This window comes from Leuciscus leuciscus (genome assembly GCF_965113295.1).
Source record: "Leuciscus leuciscus genome assembly, chromosome: 12".
In the NCBI taxonomy this organism is placed as follows: Eukaryota; Metazoa; Chordata; class Actinopteri; order Cypriniformes; family Leuciscidae; genus Leuciscus; species Leuciscus leuciscus.
The window spans coordinates 42,545,168-42,567,109 of record NC_138736.1 but is presented as its reverse complement, the minus strand read 5'-3'; the positions used below and the strand labels follow the sequence as shown (position 1 = coordinate 42,567,109).

General features: G+C 41.4%; 1 protein-coding gene across 1 annotated transcript in view; it reads left to right on the top strand.

Moving 5' to 3' along the window:
• The window catches only part of LOC309511331 (venom phosphodiesterase CdcPDE), a 58,350-nt gene extending 40,259 nt beyond the window's left edge, over positions 1-18,091 (top strand). Inside the window, exons 21-25 of the mRNA XM_082186503.1 lie at positions 2,971-3,094; positions 5,193-5,270; positions 9,134-9,266; positions 11,015-11,171; positions 17,716-18,091. Of these exons, the coding sequence (XP_082042629.1) occupies positions 2,971-3,094; positions 5,193-5,270; positions 9,134-9,266; positions 11,015-11,171; positions 17,716-17,889 (666 nt within the window). The 3' untranslated portion in view covers positions 17,890-18,091. The remainder of the gene's footprint in view (positions 1-2,970; positions 3,095-5,192; positions 5,271-9,133; positions 9,267-11,014; positions 11,172-17,715) is intronic.
• The last annotated feature ends 3,851 nt before the right edge of the window (positions 18,092-21,942 follow it).

The following is a 21,942-nucleotide window of genomic DNA, read 5'->3' as shown; positions in this document are numbered from 1 at the left end:
TAGCGTGTGCACAACACACATACACTTTGCTTCTCTCATCTACACAGACGCAGCAGTTCTCATTTTTGCAAACCATACATTATTACAAGGAAAAATATTCCACATGAGGGAAATCATTGTGGTGTCCATGAAGATGTGAAAAAATAGGCATAAATCTAGCTGACATATTTACCCAAATTATTCATGCTAATTGTAGTAATGACGGATCAAACCTGTTTGACCAATAGTGGCAAGACACATAGGTATATAAGGACACCTGACAAAGTGTGTTTTACGGCCCTGACGAGAACGTCGGTCTCCTCGGCTGTGAACCGCTCCTGGCGTGAGTCTGGCAAATCCGCCGTTATAATAGCAATCCGCCATGGAACAAGCACGCCTGCTCTTAAAGGGAATGTGAGATGTCGCTCTGATTGTTTTATTTCACGTTACGCCCAAACCACACCTATGAGTAATGAAGCTGCTTCAGACCAACACATTTGAGATCCGCCCACAAAGTTACTTGCGTTTCGCCTTTGATACGCGCGTTTCAGATCGTTAAAATAGAGCCCTGAGTCATAAAGAACTAGTGCTGCTTAGCCTGGGTTTCCCCATGCTGCCTTGAGCGCAGCACGATTTTATTCACGCTGCTAGTCAGCATGGATTCCATGGACCAGATTTTTGCCTCAGCTAGGGAACCAATCACAGAACGGGGAGGGAGCAGCAAAACGATGACGACCATAGATATTATATAGAGACTAGATGCCCTATTGGCCGCTGGGCACTGAGAAATGCGGCCGCCATCTTAAACCGGTCGTATTCCTAGTTTCGTTGCGTGGCAGCAGTGAAGATGCTAGAGCACTGTGGAGTATTTTCCTGTTCTAATCGGCGGACCATCGCAAATAGGGCCCGGGGGATTACTTTTAACATTACCGTACTATTGGTTGTATTTTGTGAATAGAATATTACCAGATAATTGAGACGGAGCAAGGATCTTTGATATTACTGTACTGAAATCGTAGCCAGCTAACGTTAGCTAGGCAATGTTTACTGCACCAGCCGGTGTTCACCTGACATGGAGAGGTGGGGTAAAGTAATAATTACAAGAGCTTCTCGGTTATTTTAGTCCCGTCCGAATGTGCATCTCAGTAATCATTACAGACAATGTCAGTAAAGATTACGGCGACTTTTACCTTCTGTAAAAAGGTCCAGGAAAATTACCTCAGGTAATGTTTATAGACGTGCGCATAGACCCTCTGTAAATCAAGTAATTTCGTGTTTAAAAGTAGTTTCCTGTGGTTTTTCAAGTACTGAGACGCTTGAAAATGCATTCAGTTGCGTTCTAGACACTAGGAGAAGTCTCCCCCAAGTGTTTTCTGGCTCCCTCAACGCAAGTGTTTTCCACATACCATTCAGATCAGAAAGAAGTTCGAAAGCACTTGTAAGAGGCACGAAACTTACTTTTAGCGCAATCCAATCTTAAGTTAATTCATACATTTTTCGACCGGACATAACTGTTTTATATATATAGGTTATTTGTGTTTGCGCACGTGATATCAGGAAGCAATGTAAATGTAAAACACACACGTTTCTTCAACTTATTAAAATATCTTACTCTATTGCAACTATCTGTTTCTGCTTCTTTATCATATTTATAGTGTGTGATTTATAAAATACCTTATATCCTACATCACATATTTTGATTTTGGACGTCTGGTCACTTTATATCTTATATCAGAATATTATATTACTGTTAAGCCTACTATGAATATTAAAATACGCCGAATATGTCCTGTATAATAGCTACATGAATGACCTTTGCAGCAAAAATACCCGCGTGAAAAACAGTTCGGTATTCAGTTCGGTATGATTAATTAAATGCGCTGACAGCTCATTGCACCTGCCATACAGATTACACTGAGTGGAGCGGGTGACCGGTCTAAGATGGCGGCCTCACGGCTCGCCCGCGCCAGTAGGCAGTAGCGGTCGATAGGGCGTCTATCTATATGATGTCTATGATGACGACATCTATGCGACACACCAAAGCGGTTTGTTTATATCTATGGATCCAACATGACAGACGTAAAAATATATGCATATTTTTAGGAACACATCTACAAAAATATGCCTGTATTTCAAGTTGATAAAATAATTTAAAATCCACATCAGTTTATTTGTGCCGACGCGCCACGCCCTCCCAGGATCTATAACGTTACCTAGGCTACTTTCACTTTTAAAAATTCCTCATAACCGCGCGCGCGATCTGCTTGCAGTCGTCGAGATGGATGCTGAGGAGTTGAAGAAAAGAATAGCTAGTGGAGATTGTAAAGTTGTCGACAATACGTCATAAAAAATCAAGTCCGGGTGCGGGTCGGGTGCCGGTTCTATTTTAAGCGGGTCGGGTGCAGATTTTAATTAGTGCTGCTGTCGGAAAACGGGTCGGGTGCAGATTTAAGCACTGCGGGTACGGGCGGGTGCGGATTTACAAAATTCGGACCCGTGCAGGATTCTGGTGTACACATAAATCTCTGACCCATCGTTGTCTTCTTCGTTGAATATCTGTCGCTCTACATACGTCATCTGGTATAATTGAAATGATTGGCTATGAGCTACGTACAGGCGCATTTGATAGACATTTGTAGCGCCTAATAAACGGCTCTGGGCATTCGTAAACCACGCCTCAAATACGAGAAAATGAACATGTGGTTCCCAGACCACGTCTCAAAGAGAAAGAGGTCTGACGTTAGCCAGGCTAAGTGCTGCTAGTAATGTACCAAACCTCTAGTATTACTAAATGTTAAAGTTTATCATACAGCAAAAACCCAGAACACCTTAGCAACCATATAGCAGTGACCTAGCAACCACTCAGAACACTGTAGCAGTTGCAAATCAAGACCCCAGCAACATGCTGACATCACCACAGCATGACTCATGTTTTCAGCAGAATTTCTGAGGATCTGGTTCTAATAACAAACCGAAGTCGTGTGTTTGTAGGCAGGAAGTTCTCCGGTCGTCTCAGATTGTCTCCGAGCGGACGTCAGGATTCCAGCCAATCAGAGCGCATCCTGTGAGCAGTTCAACAGTTCTGACATCACGTACGGCTTCCTGTATCCGCCCAGTGAGTGTGTGTCATGAGATGTAAACTCATCTAATATCTAAACTCATGTTATTGATCTAACTGTGAACGTTGTATTATTTTAAACTTTTCTGAGCTGGTAATGTTTAATCATCAGTCATAACTGGAGGTTCAGTGAAGCGTCAGTCTTCTCTCTGGTGACGTATGCAGGATCCTCCAATCACTGAGTGTGGTTTAAGCTCCGCCCCTGCAGCTCACGCTCATCTGCATACACTGTTGAGAGCCACGTCTATGGGCTGAAATATGTGCCACCAGAAACTGAATTTGAATCAATTATATTTGAATTTGAATTTCTAAACTTGAATAATTGCATTGGAAAACTGAATTTGAATCACATCATTTGAAATTGTATTGTTTAATTTGAATAATTGCATTGAAAAACTGAATCTGAATTGTATAATTTGAAATTGAATTTATTTGTTTGGAACTGAAGTCCAATACAATTTGATCCTCACTGAAAATTCAACTCTCTATATATCCTCACATTCAGTTCTCACAATTCAGATTCAGATCACTAATTTCAATTTCAAGTTACTGTGACAGACATCCGGGTAGTTGGAGGATGAAGGAAGAGCAATCGAGCGCAGATCGATAGATAGAGTTATCCCTTTTATATATATATAAGGGATAATGTATATAGCGAGGCGGTTGTTATAGCGACAGGTCTTGACTCAGCCTGAAGGGGTTGTAACGTTATTCGCTATAACAACCGCCTTGCTATACATTATCCCGCTTATTACATGGCTACCTACAAAATAAATAAATAATTTGACACAAATTATTGATTTAAAAAGGAGTTTATTGATTTAAAAACGATTGTATTGCTTCCGCTAAAGAAAATAGTCCGTTCCGCGTCCATAGCAACGCACTGTTTTTCATGGCAACGGTGTGTTATACTTCGCAGCGCTCTGTTATCAAGAAATAACACACCGCATTCTACAGAGGAATTCAACCATGTAATAAGTATATCACACCGTTGCCATGAAAAACAGAGCGTTGCTCTGATCCTCCCGATCACCACTATGTCTTTGGCCGGTCCCATCTGGATCAGCGGGGACCAGTGCAGCAGCGAGGTGAAGCTGTGTTCCTGCCCGGGAGAAGAGACGCTGCCGCGGGCCACGGAACTCTCTGCCTCCCGCCACCGCCGGACCTCAACACATTCTCACCTGTGAAATGTTATCCCTTGCGGTAATTCTTTTTCATTTATTTATTTATTTTTCATTTCTTTCGTTCGAACATCCATAAGCAGCACAACAGTCTGGCATATTTAGTGTTGAGTGATGATCCTGCGACACTGAACTCTATCTATCGATATCGATCTGCGCTCGATTGCTCTTCCTTCATCCTCCAACTACCCGGATGTCTGTCACAGTAACTTGAAATTGAATTTAGTGATCTGAATCTGAATTATGAGAACTGAATGTGAGGATATATAGAGTGTTTAATTTTCAGTGAGGATCAAATTGTATTGGACTTCAGTTCCAAACAAATAAATTCAATTTCAAATTATACAATTCAGATTCAGTTTTTCAATGCAATTATTCAAATTAAACAATACAATTTCAAATGATGTGATTCAAATTCAGTTTTCCAATGCAATTATTCAAGTTTAGCAATTCAAATTCAGTTTCTGGTGGCACATATTTCAGCCCATACACGTCCACATCCCTACAGCCAATCAACAACAGATACACAGAACCAAGCCCCGCCCTACATTCTTTCTATAAACCGTTACACTCCAGTGTTATTTTAATATTATTAATAGACTATTATCATCTTAAACTTATTTTAGTCACTTTCCATGGCAAAACTTAAAATGTTCATCTAATATTTATATTTTATTTTAGTTAATAAAAAATAGCTTTACTTTGTTTTAGTTAACAATAATGACCCTGGTGCACCTGCTCAACCTTACTTTGGGGAGACATTTGTACCGAGAAGTGAGATTGATCTGACAAAGCCTCAGTTTGTGGATGTATAACGTAAAGTTGTAACACTGTAGTATGTTCTGGGCTTGATGTCTGTGACCGGCTCCATGTATCGGAGTAAAGGTGTGTGTTTGATCGGTTTGTGTTGGCAGATCTGAACAGCTCATCTGAAGATCAGTTCGACGCACTGACACTTGGAAACGTGGTGCCGATGTTCCCACAGTTCAAGAGTGAGTGTTGAGTGTACAGTGAGTGTTTCTGCAGTGAGTGTGTGTGCGGTGAGTGTGTGTACAGTGAGTGTGTGCAGTGTATAGTGAGTGTTTCTGCAGTGAGTGTGTGTGCAGTGAGTGTGTGCGGTGAGTGTGTGCAGTGTACAGTGAGTGTTTCTGCAGTGAGTGTGTGTGCGGTGAGTGTGTACAGTGAGTGTTTCTGCAGTGAGTGTGTGTACAGTGAGTGTGTGCAGTGTACAGTGAGTGTTTCTGCAGTGAGTGTGTGTGCAGTGAGTGTGTGTACAGTGAGTGTGTACAGTGAGTGTTTCTGCAGTGAGTGTGTGTGCAGTGAGTGTTTCTGCAGTGAGTGTGTGTGCAGTGAGTGTGTGCAGTGAGTGTGTGTGCAGTGAGTGTGTGCGGTGAGTGTTTCTGCAGTGAGTGTGTGTGCAGTGAGTGTGTGTGCAGTGAGTGTGTGCGGTGAGTGTGTGTACGGTGAGTGTGTGCAGTGTATAGTGAGTGTTTCTGCAGTGAGTGTGTGCGGTGAGTGTGTGTGCGGTGAGTGTGTGTACGGTGAGTGTGTGCAGTGTATAGTGAGTGTTTCTGCAGTGAGTGTGTGTACGGTGAGTGTGTGCAGTGTGCAGTGAGTGTGTGTACGGTGAGTGTGTGTACAGTGAGTGTTTCTGCAGTGAGTATGTGTGCAGTGAGTGTGTGTGCAGTGAGTGTGTGCAGTGAGTGTGTGCAGTGAGTGTGTACAGTGAGTTAGAGGTCTTCACAGTGAACCCGAGACCCGTCGACCCGGGACCCGACCCGGGACCCGTACGGGTTCGGGTCTATATTTTAAATTATCAGCCGGGTCCGGGTCGGGTCCGAATTTATTACTTCGGGTCCCGGGTCTGTTTAACATTGTGTGTAATACCCGTGCGATCGGAGTCATTAGATCAGACTCGGAGAAAACCCGGCCGTGATTAGACACTGCTTGTGTTTTTTTGTAACTTGCAACTTGTAAAATTAGGACACTCAAAATAAATTGCGTTAAAAAGCATATTTTAGGTTGATCCAGCTAGCGCGCATGTGCAGTCTCAAGCGCGTGTCATGTTTCTATGGCAACCAGCAGAGTTTCAGTGAGGGACCGCCAAACCGCGCTTTAGATTTTACAATATAAATTAACAGTCTTGTTTAATCTTAAAGTTTTAGTGGTCAGATTCAGACTCGATGCAGAGCAGAGAGCACGGAGATGATAGCAAATAAATAACGTCAGCGGCCATGGCACTGAACGAGCAATCGTTATTATAACGTTAGTTCAAAAGGGCAAACAGTCAAAGTTATTATGCGAGTTAACTCGAGTCAGAATGTATGTTACATGTGCAAAGTTGCATTTGTCATCCGTCACCGTGACATCAAGTGGACTTTTGAAGCTGAAATAATGAGTGGATTAAGCTTGGACTTGGAATAACTAGAGGAATAACATGAATAACTTTCTTGTCGGAGGATTGTAATGCATGATCACAGCCAGTCAGGTAACGTTAACGTTACAAGGAAGGGAGAGGAGACTACTACGCTTCCATGGCTCCTTAAATTAGGTAAGACAAAAAGTTGTATTTTTCGCAACAGGTTTATTGACTTGTAATAGCAGTTTAAGGTGGAATATATGACAATCGGGTCCAGTCGGGTCTGTGTCTTCCCGGCGGTTTCGGGTCCAGCTTTCAAATAATAGACGGGTCCAGGTCGGGTCCGGTTAGGCATTTCTCGGATCTGCACGGGTCCGGGTCCAGCTTTTGAAATAATAGACGGGTCCGGGTCGGTTCGGTTTAGCACATTACGGGTCTCTTTCGGGTTCGGGCACGAATTTTTGGACCCGTGAAGACCTCTACAGTGAGTGTTTCTGCAGTGATTGTGTGTGCAGTGAGTGTGTGTGCAGTGAGTGTGTGCAGTGAGTGTGTACAGTGAGTGTTTCTGCAGTGTGTGCAGTGAGTGTGTGCAGTGAGTGTTTCTGCAGTGATTGTGTGTGCAGTGAGTGTGTGCAGTGAGTGTGTGCAGTGAGTGTGTGCAGTGAGTGTGTGATTGTGAGTGTGTGCAGTGAGTGTGTGCAGTGATTGTGTGCAGTGAGTGTGTACAGTGAGTGTTTCTGCAGTGAGTGTGTGCAGTGAGTGTGTGTGCAGTGAGTGTGCACAGTGATTGGGTACAGTGAGTGTTTCTGTAGTGAGTGTGTGTGTGTGGATCTGATGGCTTGTTGTGTGTCTCTGCAGTGAGTGTGTGTGTGGATCTGATGGCTTGTTGTGTGTCTCTGCAGTGAGTGTGTGTGTGGATCTGATGGCTTGTTGTGTGTCTCTGCAGTGAGTGTGTGTGTGGATCTGATGGCTTGTTGTGTGTCTCTGCAGTGAGTGTGTGTGTGGATCTGATGGCTTGTCGTTTGTGTCTCTGCATTGAGTGTGTGTACACGTGTATCCGATGGCTTGTTGTGTGTCTCTGCAGTGTGTGTGTGTATCTCATGGCTTGTTGTGTGTTTCTCCAGGACTGCAGTGTATAGTGAGTGTTTCTGCAGTGAGTGTGTGTGCAGTGAGTGTGTGCGGTGAGTGTGTGCAGTGTACAGTGAGTGTTTCTGCAGTGAGTGTGTGTGCGGTGAGTGTGTACAGTGAGTGTTTCTGCAGTGAGTGTGTGTACAGTGAGTGTGTGCAGTGTACAGTGAGTGTTTCTGCAGTGAGTGTGTGTGCAGTGAGTGTGTACAGTGAGTGTTTCTGCAGTGAGTGTGTGTGCGGTGAGTGTGTACAGTGAGTGTTTCTGCAGTGAGTGTGTGTGCAGTGAGTGTGTGTGCAGTGAGTGTGTGCGGTGAGTGTTTCTGCAGTGAGTGTGTGTGCAGTGAGTGTGTGTGCAGTGAGTGTGTGTACGGTGAGTGTGTGCAGTGTATAGTGAGTGTTTCTGCAGTGAGTGTGTGCGGTGAGTGTGTGTGCGGTGAGTGTGTGTACGGTGAGTGTGTGCAGTGTATAGTGAGTGTTTCTGCAGTGAGTGTGTGTACGGTGAGTGTGTGCAGTGTGCAGTGAGTGTGTGTACGGTGAGTGTGTGTACAGTGAGTGTTTCTGCAGTGAGTATGTGTGCAGTGAGTGTGTGTGCAGTGAGTGTGTGCAGTGAGTGTGTACAGTGAGTGTTTCTGCAGTGATTGTGTGTGCAGTGAGTGTGTGTGCAGTGAGTGTGTGCAGTGAGTGTGTGCAGTGAGTGTGTGATTGTGAGTGTGTACAGTGAGTGTTTCTGCAGTGTGTGCAGTGAGTGTGTGCAGTGAGTGTGTACAGTGAGTGTTTCTGCAGTGATTGTGTGTGCAGTGAGTGTGTGTGCAGTGAGTGTGTGCAGTGAGTGTGTGCAGTGAGTGTGTGCAGTGAGTGTGTGCAGTGAGTGTGTGATTGTGAGTGTGTGATTGTGAGTGTGTGATTGTGAGTGTGTGCAGTGAGTGTGTGCAGTGATTGTGTGCAGTGAGTGTGTACAGTGAGTGTTTCTGCAGTGAGTGTGTGCAGTGAGTGTGTGTGCAGTGAGTGTGCACAGTGATTGGGTACAGTGAGTGTGTACAGTGAGTGTTTCTGTAGTGAGTGTGTGTGTGTGGATCTGATGGCTTGTTGTGTGTCTCTGCAGTGAGTGTGTGTGTGGATCTGATGGCTTGTTGTGTGTCTCTGCAGTGAGTGTGTGTGTGGATCTGATGGCTTGTTGTGTGTCTCTGCAGTGAGTGTGTGTGTGGATCTGATGGCTTGTTGTGTGTCTCTGCAGTGAGTGTGTGTGTGGATCTGATGGCTTGTCGTTTGTGTCTCTGCATTGAGTGTGTGTACACGTGTATCCGATGGCTTGTTGTGTGTCTCTGCAGTGTGTGTGTGTATCTCATGGCTTGTTGTGTGTTTCTCCAGGACTCTGGCAGTATTTCCAGGAGGTTCTGCTGCTCAAATACGCGTCTCAGTATAACGGTATTAACGTTGTCACTGGCCCGGCGTACGACTACAACTATGACGGACGCTTCGACTCTCCGGATCAAATCTTGGAGTAAGTGTGATCAATTCCTGTAAAGTGTTCCCTCATGTTTAAAGGTGACATATTATGCCCCTTTTCACAAGATGTAATATAAACATCTTGTCCCCAGAATGTGTCTGAAATTTCAGCAACAAAAAACCCCCCAGATCATTTATTATAGCTTGTCAAATTTGCCCCTTTTTGGGTGTGAGCAAAAACATGCAGTTTTTGTGTGTGTCCCTTTAAATGCAAATGAGCTTTAGCTCCGCCTCCATTCAGAAGAGGGCGGAGTCTTTACACGAGCTTCAGAAACTCCGGCAATAACAGAACAGGCCAATCTCACTCATCCAGAATCCCAGAATAACCAGTAGCGAGTGCAGCCTTACGGAGAGACTCAGGAAGAGTTTCTGAATGTTAGTGAAGACATTTCTGTAGTTGTTGTGGAGTTACATTGATCATCTCATCATCATGTTTAACTTCTCCACAAGTGTCCACAGTTCCTGAGGTGTTTATAAGACAGCGGTGACATGTTCTGGTCAATAGTGTTCAGTGCTCGTCTGTGCTCAACCACACAACAGTTTCAGGCTCTGCAGGATCTTCTATCCTTGCGTTAGAACTGGTCTCTGTTGTCGCTTGTGGAACCAAATGTCGGCTGGTGTGTGTAAACGTGCAGATTAAGGGCCGGTAATATTATAATAAGATCCTCTTCATACGTCAGAAGGAGAGCGAAATCTGATCGGCTTATTTTCTGACATGCTTGTAGAGAAAGACTCACAAGAACACAGTTACTGGGTTTCACTTTTCATGTTTTCTGTGTTGGTAGAAGCACCGGTGACCCGATTACAGCACTTATACACGGACAAACTCAGATTTTTATGATATGTCCCCTTTAAAGATCTGTGCCCGGTTGCATAAAGCACCTTAAGTTTTTCCCTTAAGTATGATACTTAAGGGACGATTTCCCCTTACCTAAGAGAATAACTTAAGGGTGTTGCATATAATCTCTTAAACGGTTCTCTTAGGTAAGGGAAACATTTAAGTGTTTCACGACAGCGATCCTGGATTCACGTTATAAAAGTCTGTTGTTGCCATAGATACGCAAAACACTAACACTTTAGCAATCAAATAAAGTAGGCTAGGAAATCGGAATGGATAAAGAAAACAAAAAAAGAGAGCCTAATTGGACAGAGGAGGAGAAATGCATTCTTCTTGACAAATATGGTAAAGAAAAACAATTTTTGACCGTTGCGTTTAAATGACGGGAAAGCCCCCGCAACCCGGTGAACCTCTCTGCTGATTGACGATTTATGCACGTGGAAAACATCTCCCGCTAATATTGCGCGTCGATCAAATCGGTATTCCTGCAACAATTTTTTATCGCTAAGATGGTCCAAAGGGTTCTCCCTGTCCCTAAAAATGATTCTTGGCACATAATGATCTTCAGCTGGTTCCATAAATTCAGCCATTTCGTCTTATTTTTGTCCGCGTTACTCTTAAGGTTACGATTTCCAAACCTTAAGTTATACTTAGGGAAATGACCGTTAAGGGGTTTTATGCAACACTTGACGGTTTTTAAGGGATTACTTAAGTGAAAAAACAGCGTTTAAGGGAAATTCTAAGTGTTTATGACGTTTCACTTAAAGAAACCCTTAAGTAACACTTAAGGGTTTTTTTTCTGCAACACCCTTAGGTTTAAGGGAAACTTAAGGGAAAATGACACTTAAGGTGCTTTATGCAACCGGGCACTGATTCCTCGCGCGACTCACAGTGCTTGTGTTCAGGTATGTTGCAGGTTCGTCTGTTCCTCTTCCCACTCATTATTTCGCGGTGCTGACGAGCTGTCGGAACGAGACGCAGGCGGTGGGAGAATGTTCCGGGGAACTTCAGAGCGTTTCTTTCCTTCTGCCGCACAGAGATGAGAACACAGAGAGCTGCGCTGTGAGTGACACACACACACACACACACACACACACTTCCTACTGATACTCTCACTTCCTGTTTCACAAGCTCATCCTCACACACTGGATGTGGAACGAGACACTTGACTTTGAGCGTAATTGAATCCATCATTCTGTTCGGTTCTCCTCAGTGAATCAGGGTGAATCGGAACTACAGTCGGAATGATTCAGTTTGTTCTTTTAGTGTTTTTCAGGCGTTCTCTGATGTCACGCCGTGACATATTAGTATATATGAACACACCTTAAATATTCTTGTTTTCATATTAATAATATTATTCTCATCAGTTTTTATTTTTCATAAATATTTTTTCATAAAACTTTTTTATTCATTAAGTAGAAATTTTTTAATACATTTTTATTTATTTATTTTATTTATGATTTATTTTATTTTATTTGTCAATGCCATTAAGCTCTAAAACTAACAACTTCTCTGTTTTATTTATGCATAATAATTTAAATTATATAAATTATACAATTCAATCGATATTTATTTATTTATTTATTTATTTATTCATTCGTTATTTTTATTTATTTAAAAATGTTTCATTAATAATACAATTTTCCAGCGACATTAAACTGTAAGACTAACAACTTCACTGTTGTATTCATGCATATTAATTGAAATGATATAAATTATACAATTCATTGATATTTTTATTTCTTTTTTTATTTATTAATTAATTCATATTATTATTTTTTTTATTTAGTTTTCAGTGACATTAAGCCGGTTTTATTTATGCATATTCATTTTAAATGATTGGACTTGGACTAGACTTGAGTACACAAAGTAATCATGGAAGATAAGCATTTCTGAATAGATGAGGTTTAAGTTTAAGAAGGTTGGGAATGACATTTTTTTTAGATGTACAAACTGTGTGCGGTTTGAAGTAAACCAGGCATAAGGAATACCAGTGATACCAATATCAGATAAACGGTTCACGAGACTATACTGTGTGAAATTGTGTCGAAAGCTGCACTCAAGTCAAGTAAAACAAGAATAGATGATAACCCGCCATTAGCAGCCCTTAACAGATCATTCATTACTCTTGCAGTTTCCGTAATTCCGTGCAGGACCGTAATTATCTAAATTGTTAGGGTCTTCGCCAAGTTTCTTAAGAACAGGGGTTATGGCAGCTATTTTAAAAGATGTTGGAACAATGCCAGAGCTAAGAGAAGTGTGAGTAATACGAGTTATAAGAGAAGATAGAGAGGGAAAACAGGCCTTTACCACATGAGTTGGTATAGGATCAAGTAAACATGTGGAAGAATTAGAATTAGATTTATAAATTAACTGAGAAATTTCTTCTTCGGATGGCAAGTTGAAAGAAGAAAGGAAGGAGAGGGGAAAATTAAACTAGACACTGTGTGACGAACTACAGTAAGGGTAGCCAAAGAGGCCAGTTGTTGGTGGATGGTAGTTATTTTGTCATTGAAGAAAGACATACATTTATCACACTGAGTGTGCGGGAAGTGTGTCAGGAGGTTTCAGAATACGATTTACAGTTGAATGCAGTGCTTTAGTATTACCATCTCCAGACTCAATTAAATGTGAATAGAAAACATTTTTGGCAGCATAAAGAGCATCTTTGTAAAGATCATGTATCATAATGATACATCCTATGTATCATAAGACCAGTTCGTTTATAAAGGCGTTGCAAACGCCGGCCTCTGGTTTTGAGCTGGCGAAGTTCAGGAGTGAACCAGGGCGCAGAATGAGTGAAGGATACAGAGTTTTAAGAGGTGCAAGAGAGTCGAGGAGCTGCTGTAGTTCAGTTATAAAAGGAGACCAAATTGTCAGGAGAAGTGAGATGGTCAGTATATTTAAATGAGGTCCGTGCGTTCGGTCTTAAAGGGACAGCAGTCTAATAAATAGTGTTGGGTCCGAGTCCACCTTTGTCGAGTCCGAGTCGAGTCCAAGTCCAAAGAGGCCCGAGTCGGACTTGAGTCCGAGTCCTTAACATCCGAGTCCGAGTCGAGTCCGGCCGAGTCCACGAAGATTTCAATGATTTGAAATTGACCTTTCACAAAGACCCGCCCCTCTTAGTTACTGTTGCTACGTCCGACAAGCCATTCCGCTCTCACTCCACATGTTCTCACACAGAGAAACATATATTGCGGAGCAAAGAGACACTGACAATGCGCCAACAAGACAGAGCAGGTTCCTTTAGGTATAAAATAAAGTCTCAGCTTTAAAATTTTGTCATTTTTGTGAAATTCAAACAATAAATACCATTTTGTGGCACTTTAATGTGTAGCGCCTTAGTTCAAGCAGCATGTGAACTGATCATCTATTTTAGTTATAGCACGAATTAAACATGAATGAACATTAGAACTGCAAAAAGATGTCAATACACACCTTTTGGTTTTGGTTTGGTTTGTTTGTCAGACAAAAATGGTGGATATCTGCATTATGATTGGTCACATTATTCAGAATCTGCAAGGTAACGCTCAAGAGTGCAACACGATGCATTAAGAGCCAGGGGGAAACGTTTGAGCAAGAAGATGGTGATGTGTATATTTTTCTTATCTTCTTTTACATGTTAATATCTTATTTAGCCTCTAAAGGGCAGGACTAAATTAATTAATAATAATAATAATAATAATAATTCATTACATTTATATAGCGCTTTTCTCGGCACTCAAAGCGCTTTACATAGAAGGGGGGAATCTCCTCAACCACCACCAATGTGCAGCATCCACTTGGATGATGCGACGGCAGCCATACTGCACCAGAACGCCCACCACACACCAGCTTACTGGTGGAGAGGAGACAGTGATGAAGCCAATCAGTATATGAGGATGATTAGAGGCCATGATGGACAGAGGCCACTGGGCAAATTTGGCCAGGATGCCGGGGTTATACCCCTACTCTTTCGAAAGACATCCTGGGATTTTTAATGACCACAGAGAGTCAGGACCTCGGTTTTACGTCTCATCCGAAGGACGGATGAATGATTTTAAACAAAATAAGAACAATTTACATCAATTTACACGCCCTGGCTCTTAATGGATGTTTCATTCTTGAGCATCACTGAATGTTTGCAGCATTTGTAATAGTTGTGTCTGAGTCGTGAAAAGATGGATCTCAAAATCATACAATCACTGCTAGTATGGAGTCGAATAATGTGCAGGAGCTGGAGGATTTTTCTGAAGACCATTGGGCAGTTTAAGTGTTCGGGACAAACAAGGGACTCATGAACAACCATTACAAAAAAATAAACAAAAAAACAGTTGTGGATCATTCAGGTTATGAATCAGGTAATAATTCAGGTAAAAAAAAATCAAGTTAATATGTAGTTTGTCTTGTATTTTGTGTTTGTATCTTGTCTTGTGGAATAGGCTATACTTAAACGTCTGTAATGTGAAAAAGCTTTTTCAGGGCAGTAAAAAAAAAAAAGAAAAGTTTTTATGATCCTTATTATTAAAAAATAAATAAAAAGAACATTTGGGAGGTTCTGCAAGGTGTGTGTAAACTTATGATTAAAGTGTAAATGTAACAAAAATCATAACATTATTATACACCAAAATGTTGCTGTGGTTATCACGTTCTCATGTTGCTATGGTTATCACGTTCTCATGTTGCTATGGTTACTATGTCAAATCATGGCAATTTCATGACTCACAGGACTATAATTTAGCGGGTTAAATTAAATGCAGTTATCACTGCTTACACTTTACCCTGTGAGCGTAACCACTGGTCCTCTAGAAGCATGAACAACAAAACTATTATTAAGATAGTCATAGCGCTCTCTTTAAGCCATCACTGACCGCGTTCTGCACTCTCACTGAAACTCTCGTCATAAACACTGAAGTTGTCCGCACTGCAGTAAATCTCTCATTTACATCGCGTCTAGACTTTGTTGTTTATGAGGGGATTTGTGAAAGGATAAAGCTCGCGCTCATTCTGAACATACATTTAGAGCGAGTTCTCTGCATGGTGACTCTAAAACGCCTCTGATTGGCCACTGCGTTCATGCGCGCAATATACATGTCTGTGATTGGCTAACAATGCTCAACGCTGAAACAACACTAGGGGCCCTATCTTGCACCCAGCGCAATTGACTTTGTACACCGACGCATGTATCATTCCTATTTTGCACCCGCGCACAGCGGACTTTTCCCTCCACAGACGCACGTCGGTTAACTAAGAAATACACTTGCGCTCCCGGGGGCGGTTCAGCGCAAAGAGGAGGCATGTTCCGGCGCAAATGTTCCCTGATGCTATTTTGCACGTTTAGAAAACAATTCCGCCACTAACCGAAAAAACCTCGTCTAAAGTCAGTGGCGCGTTGTGCATGTTATTCATATGCTATTTTAAGGGCGCATGCTTGGCCATAATCAATGTAGCGTGTGCACAACGCGCACTTTGATTCTCTCATCTACACAGAAGCAGCAGTTTTCATTTTTGCAAATCATACATTATTACGAAAGATAGATAGATAGATAGATAGATAGATAGATAGATAGATAGATAGTTTATTATAAAAGCATACATCTAGCTTACACATTTACCCAAATTATCATACGCCTGTTTAAGCGAAGCTAATTTGTGTGTGTTTCTCCATCCCCAATGTCACTTCTCTGTGTTTTACGGCCCTGACGAGAACGTCGGTCTCCTCGGCTGTGAACCGCTCCTGGCGTGCGTCTGGCAAATGCGCCGTTATAATAGCAATCCGCCATGGAACAAGCACGCCTGCTCTTAAAGGGAATGTGAGATGACGCTCTGATTGGTTTATTTCACGTTACGCCCAAACCACACCTATGAGTAATGAAGCTACTTCAGACCAACACATTTTAGATTTGCGTCGGAGAGTCATTTATCCCGCTGGTATAATAGCAACAGCGCCCAAGACCCGGCCACAAAGTCACTTGCGTTTCGCGCTTGATACTTGCGTTTCAGATCGTTAAAATAGGGCCCAAGTAGTTTCGTTTCGTTTTTGAATAATATTGTGTCCTCCAGTGCTCAAGTTCATCAAAATTGGGCTCGAGTCCGTGTTCGAGTTCCCCAATATTAATGTTAAAGGACAATTCCGGTGAAAAATGAACCTAGGGGTAATTAACACATGGTTACCGAGTCGATCGTTCCCTGGGATGCGTTTTCATGATAATCGAATATAAAGAGTTTTATCTCTAAAAACAGATTAGCTTATAACGCTAGTATATGGGGCACAGAGTAAGTAAAAGTAAATCGCTAGTTAATACCACTAACAAGGCTCAAAATAGCCTCACACTAACACGGTAGCATAATGAGGGTCCCTACATGCAAACCGAAGCATTGAGAACTTTGTAAGTGTACAGACAGTTTAATAAGAAGATACTTTATAAAGACAGTACATTACGTATATACAGGCAGGAGTCATCTTGGAAAACAGTCTCGACTAATCGAGCCACGAACGCCGCGCTACGTTAGATTTCACAAACGTAATTCCTATCGTCCAGACTCGACTAATCGAGACTGTTTTCCAAGATGACTTGTATAAAATATAATAAAATAAAATATCCATCTATATTTAATTTATTCAGTAATGAATATGCAGTGTTTTTTTCCACATTTGATTGATTACTGTAGTTTTTGTTGTTGTATCATAATTGGAATAAAGAATTGATATTTCACTGGTGTCTAAACATCTGTTCCAGAGAGCCGATCCTCAGCGCTGAGCCCTGCTGGAGATGATCTACTGTTCATGAAAGATGAATATGAGAGAGTGATAGAATGAGTGACAGTAACAGAAGCTCATACGATGTATTTTAGCAGGCTTAATTCAGCATCAAAATAACTGAAGGAAATATTTATTTGATGAATAAATTAAGCCAACTAATATGATTTATATTCTTTTGGTTTCTCTACCAATACAGACCCTTTCCAAAAAATTTGAATATCATGGAAAAGTTTATTTATTTCCATAATTCCATTCAAAACGTTAAACTTCCATAGATTATAGATTCAGGGCCCACAACTTAAACGATTTCAAGTATTTAGTTGTTTATTTGTACATAATTTGGGCTTCCAGCTCATAAAACCCACGAAAACAGGATTTCAAAAATGTTGAATATTACATGAAATCACACAGTAATTACACAGTGATACCATGGTCATTGAACCAGGTTTGGGTTCTTTTGGCAGTGTGGGCAGGTGCAAATCCTGCACATTTTTTTGGAAAGGGTCTGTATATTTAAAAATGACAAATGCAGTGAAGATGCAGGCATCGGTTATACGGACTGGTTCTGGAAGAAGAGAATGCTCAGTCATGCTTCTCTGTGAAGCTGCCGTGAAATATGACTGAACACGTAAGTGAATCATGTGACGTTGACACGGGTGCGTCCCATGATGCTCATCCAACTAAACAAAGAGCTTTTGTCATTGTTTTGGTTCCAGCTTCTGTGTCTTGTTTCTGACATGAATGCGTGACGTCGCAATAATCTCGTTTCCCATCGACAGAAACAATGAGGGAAACACAATGAAGCTTTACGTGATGTGACACGAGAACTGAGTCATGAGAGATCCTGTGACTGTTTGTGTGCAGGATGACCAGCCGGAGTCCCAGTGGGCGGAGCCTCTCCTGTGGATGCACCAATCACGTGTGAGGGATGTGGAGTGGATCACGGGATTGGACTTTTTCCAGGACAGCAATCGTCCAATCGCTGAGCTCCTCCGCCTTAAGACCCGCCCCACTGCCGCCATCCATCCCAAAGATTGAGTCGCTGAGCGCCACTGATTCCTGTGATTATATTTAATTATAAGTACCTCTTATCGTAAATGTATTTATTGAATGTATTATATTTCTCAGTCAGAGCGTCTGTGCTGTAAAGGGAAAAATAGATTTGAATCCCGTTCCTTCTCTTATTGGCTTATGATTTATTAATTACGTCACGTCACACAATAAAACAATAAATGCTTAATGAGTATTTCTGTCTTGTTTTCCAGTTAAATTAGATACAAATCTTTAACTTCACTTGAGAAGCAACTTTCTGCAATAACAATACGGGAGTCATAGAGTACAAAGCACTTGAATCTATAAAAAATTTATTCTGCATTTTGTATGAAAAATTCAGTCATACATCTAATACAGCGAGTGTGCTGTTCAGCGGCTGAGATGTGGGAAGAGCTTCCAGTCAGGGGAACCTCTCAGCCGTGGAGACCAGACGTCTGACGTTCAGTCTCATGGGGCGGCCGTGGCCTACTGGTTAGGGCTTCGGGCTTGAACAGAAGGGTTGCCGGTTCGATCCCCGACCAGTAGGAAAAATGTGTGCGGGGGAAGTGGTAGAGCACTGCTGAAGTGCCCTAGGCACCTAACCCCTCACTGCTGCCCGAGCACCGCTGTAGTAGAGCACAGCTGAAGTGCCCTAGGCACCTAACCCCTCACTGCTCCCCGAGCGCCGCTGTAGCAGCTCACGTGTCGGGATTAGTGTGTGCTTCACCTCACTGTGTGTTCACTGTGTGCTGAGTGTGTTTCACTAATTCACGGATTCCAAATTTCCCTCACAGGATCAAAAGTGTAAGCTCTACATTATTCAAATCTTAAATATTTCAAGGATCTTTGACACTTCAAACTTCAAGTGAAAAAACGAATTGGAAACATTTTATGAAGTCATTTTTGCAGTGAGTTTCTGTGCGTCACAAAATATATTAAAATGACTTGAAAACATATTTGTGTCTCGTATTTGATTTGGCTTCCGGCAAACAAACGTGTGTTACTGGATGAGATCAGATCAGATGTGCCGGGAATATCAGAGTGAACGAGGGATTATTCCGGTCAGGATGATGATGGATCCCGGCGCCAGCCCGTCCCGAAGACTTGTAGACTCTGACCCGTGTGTGTGTGTGTGTGTGTGTGAGTGTGCGTGTGTGTGTGTGTGTGTGTGTGTGTGTGTGTGTCTGTGAGAGTGAGTGTGTGTGTGCGTGTGTGTGTGTGTGCGTGTGCGAGTGCGAGTGCGTGTGCGTGTGCGTGTGAGTGTGTGTGTGCGTGTGTGTCTGTGAGTGTGAGTCTGTGTCTGTGTTTGTGTGTGTGTGTGTGTGTGTGTGTGTGTGTGTGTGTGTGTGTGTGTGTGTGTGTGTGTGTGTGTGTGTGTGTGTGTGAGAGTGTGAGAGTGTGAGAGAGTGTGAGAGTGTGAGAGTGTGTGAGTGTGTGAGTGTGTGTGTGTGTGTCGCAGGAAACGGTCAAGGTTGCTGTGTGTTTGTTTTCATTCGTCAAAGAAGAGCTTGTTTTATAGTTCCTGTGAAGTCGTCGAACTCTTTCTCAAAAGCCAAACTTCCAGGGAAGATCCAGAAGCCCGAGGCTTTCATTGTGTCTCTGCCCGTGTAAACAATCAGAGCTTATGAGGATATGCAGGAGCTCGTCTGACCCTCGTCTGAACAGAAACACAATCCCTCATTAAACCTGTCAGCTGTTTCTGAAGAAGCTGTCGTCTGGGGGATTGTACATGTCCACCTCAAGCCCTGACAAATGCAGATGAGACATCACAACACAACTAATAACCAGCAACAATGACAAAACCATAATAGAGGTTTTATTTAGAGTAACTGCTTCATTCATGCATGCTGGGAACTCACACACCCTAATGTTTCAGCAGTATTACTAATAATGATGTTCTTCCTCTGGATTTCTTTCGTTTTCACGTACAAATATCTGAACATTCTTAAATCAAGATTCATTTATGTGATCAAAATGCTTAAAACAAAAACAAATCAGTGGGGTCAGAAAAATACACTTATTTTCAATGCAAAACAACATTACTTTTCCAAATGAAAATGTTCTGTTCAGACAACTGACTGGCTTGGGACAAACAGAGGGATTAGTTTGGTCTAACGTGGGGTTTTATGTAGATTTAAGTAATTCACATTTTTCTAGTATTTCTACGTTTACAGGGTCACAATACCCAGAGTTCTGTCAAGCTTCTCAAAGTTATGAACAAACATTCTTCAAGTAACATTAATAGAACGTTTGTTCAGAGTATCTGATCTTTGATAATGTTCTCAATAAATCAGCACAAAAGCATATTTATCCATCGCTCATGGAACGTTTTTTCTAAAATGTTTTAGTTTGATGTTCGTCTAACGCTTGTTAAATGTTGCCACATGTTTCAGAACTTTTAGAGAACATTCAAAAGTAACGTTCCATAATGTTTGAGTGTTTCCTTAATGTTCACATAACCAAGAATTGTTATGGGAACATTAAGAAATAATGTTTTCATAACTTAATGGGCACATTAGCAAAGCATTCTTAGAAATAAAATGTGTCAGCCTATGTCACTGGTTATATTTAAAGCATGGAAGATGATGTTTTGAAAGTCATCAAACTCAAGATTTCTTCTCATACAACATGAAGGCGAGTAAATGATGACATTCTGATGATCTGTGGGTCGTATCAGCTCTGTTGATATGACCGGCTGAACCGGTTCAGATACTCTCACTGGTTCCCTTTATTTTAACGTTTATAGGGGTTTATAGTTTTAAATATCAGCAAAAAACCCTATATAGTTTTACATATCAGCAAAAAAAAACGAAATAGTTTTATATATCAGCAAAAAACAAACAAATAGTTTTATATATCAGCAAAAAACCCTAAATAGTTTTACATATCAGCAAAAAACCCTATATAGTTTTACATATCAGCAAAAAAAAAACTAAATAGTTTTATATATCAGCAAAAAACCCTAAATAGTTTTACATATCAGCAAAAAAAAAACTAAATAGTTTTATATATCAGCAAAAAACCCTAAATAGTTTTACATATCAGCAAAAAACCCTAAATAGTTTTACATATCAGCAAAAAACCCTATATAGTTTTACATATCAGCAAAAAAAAACTAAATAGTTTTATATATCAGCAAAAAACCCTAAATAGTTTTACAGTGCATTTTTCTTTGAATATTCAACGAAGGCCAAGCAACACTTATGTAGAGATCACAATGGTGTGTTGAAAATGTACAGTCAGTCAGCGCCAATGGCCTCGTGGTCAGTGCGCCGACATGTAGCGCCTTTGCGCTCGGGCGGCCTGAGTTCGAGTCCCGGCTCGTGGACCTTTCCCGATCCCATCCCCCGTCTCTCTCCCACCTGGTTTCCTGTCATCTCTCTACTGTCCTGTCACAATAAAAAGAAAATCACCAAAAAATGTACAGTCAGTTATAAATCTCAGAGCACCATGGTACAAAGAGGAGAAGAGAGGCAAGAAGATAATAATAATAATAATAAACTTTATTTTATAAAGTGCCTTTAAAAGCAGCTTCTCAAAGTGCTGTACACAATATAAAAATACAGTTAATAAAAGTAAAAATGAAAATGGAAAAGAGAAAAAATTATAATAAACATCAACAAACAAATGCAAGATAAGAGGGAGAGTGCTGACACACTACATCTCCATATTCAAGAACTGGTAAACATTTCATTTAAAATAAAATGTATCATTTAAGACCAACACAAAACCTGTTTTGGATGATATCAAAAGCAGATCGTGAAAGCGCCACCGATTGCTGCTTAGAGGAAGCTGAACAATAAATTATAGGGTAACACTTTATTTTGATGATCCCTTTTGAACATTCTGTTGACTATTAGTAACTTTGCAACTACATGTCAACTCACTCTCATTAGAGTATTAGGAGACTGACTGATTAATATCTGATAACTCTTTATTGTGATGATCCTCCAAAAGACATTCTACAGACTATAAGTAACTGTGTAAGTACATGTCAATGTCAATGTCAATGTCAAATTTATTTATATAGCACCATTTATCCCAACCGAGGTTGTCCAA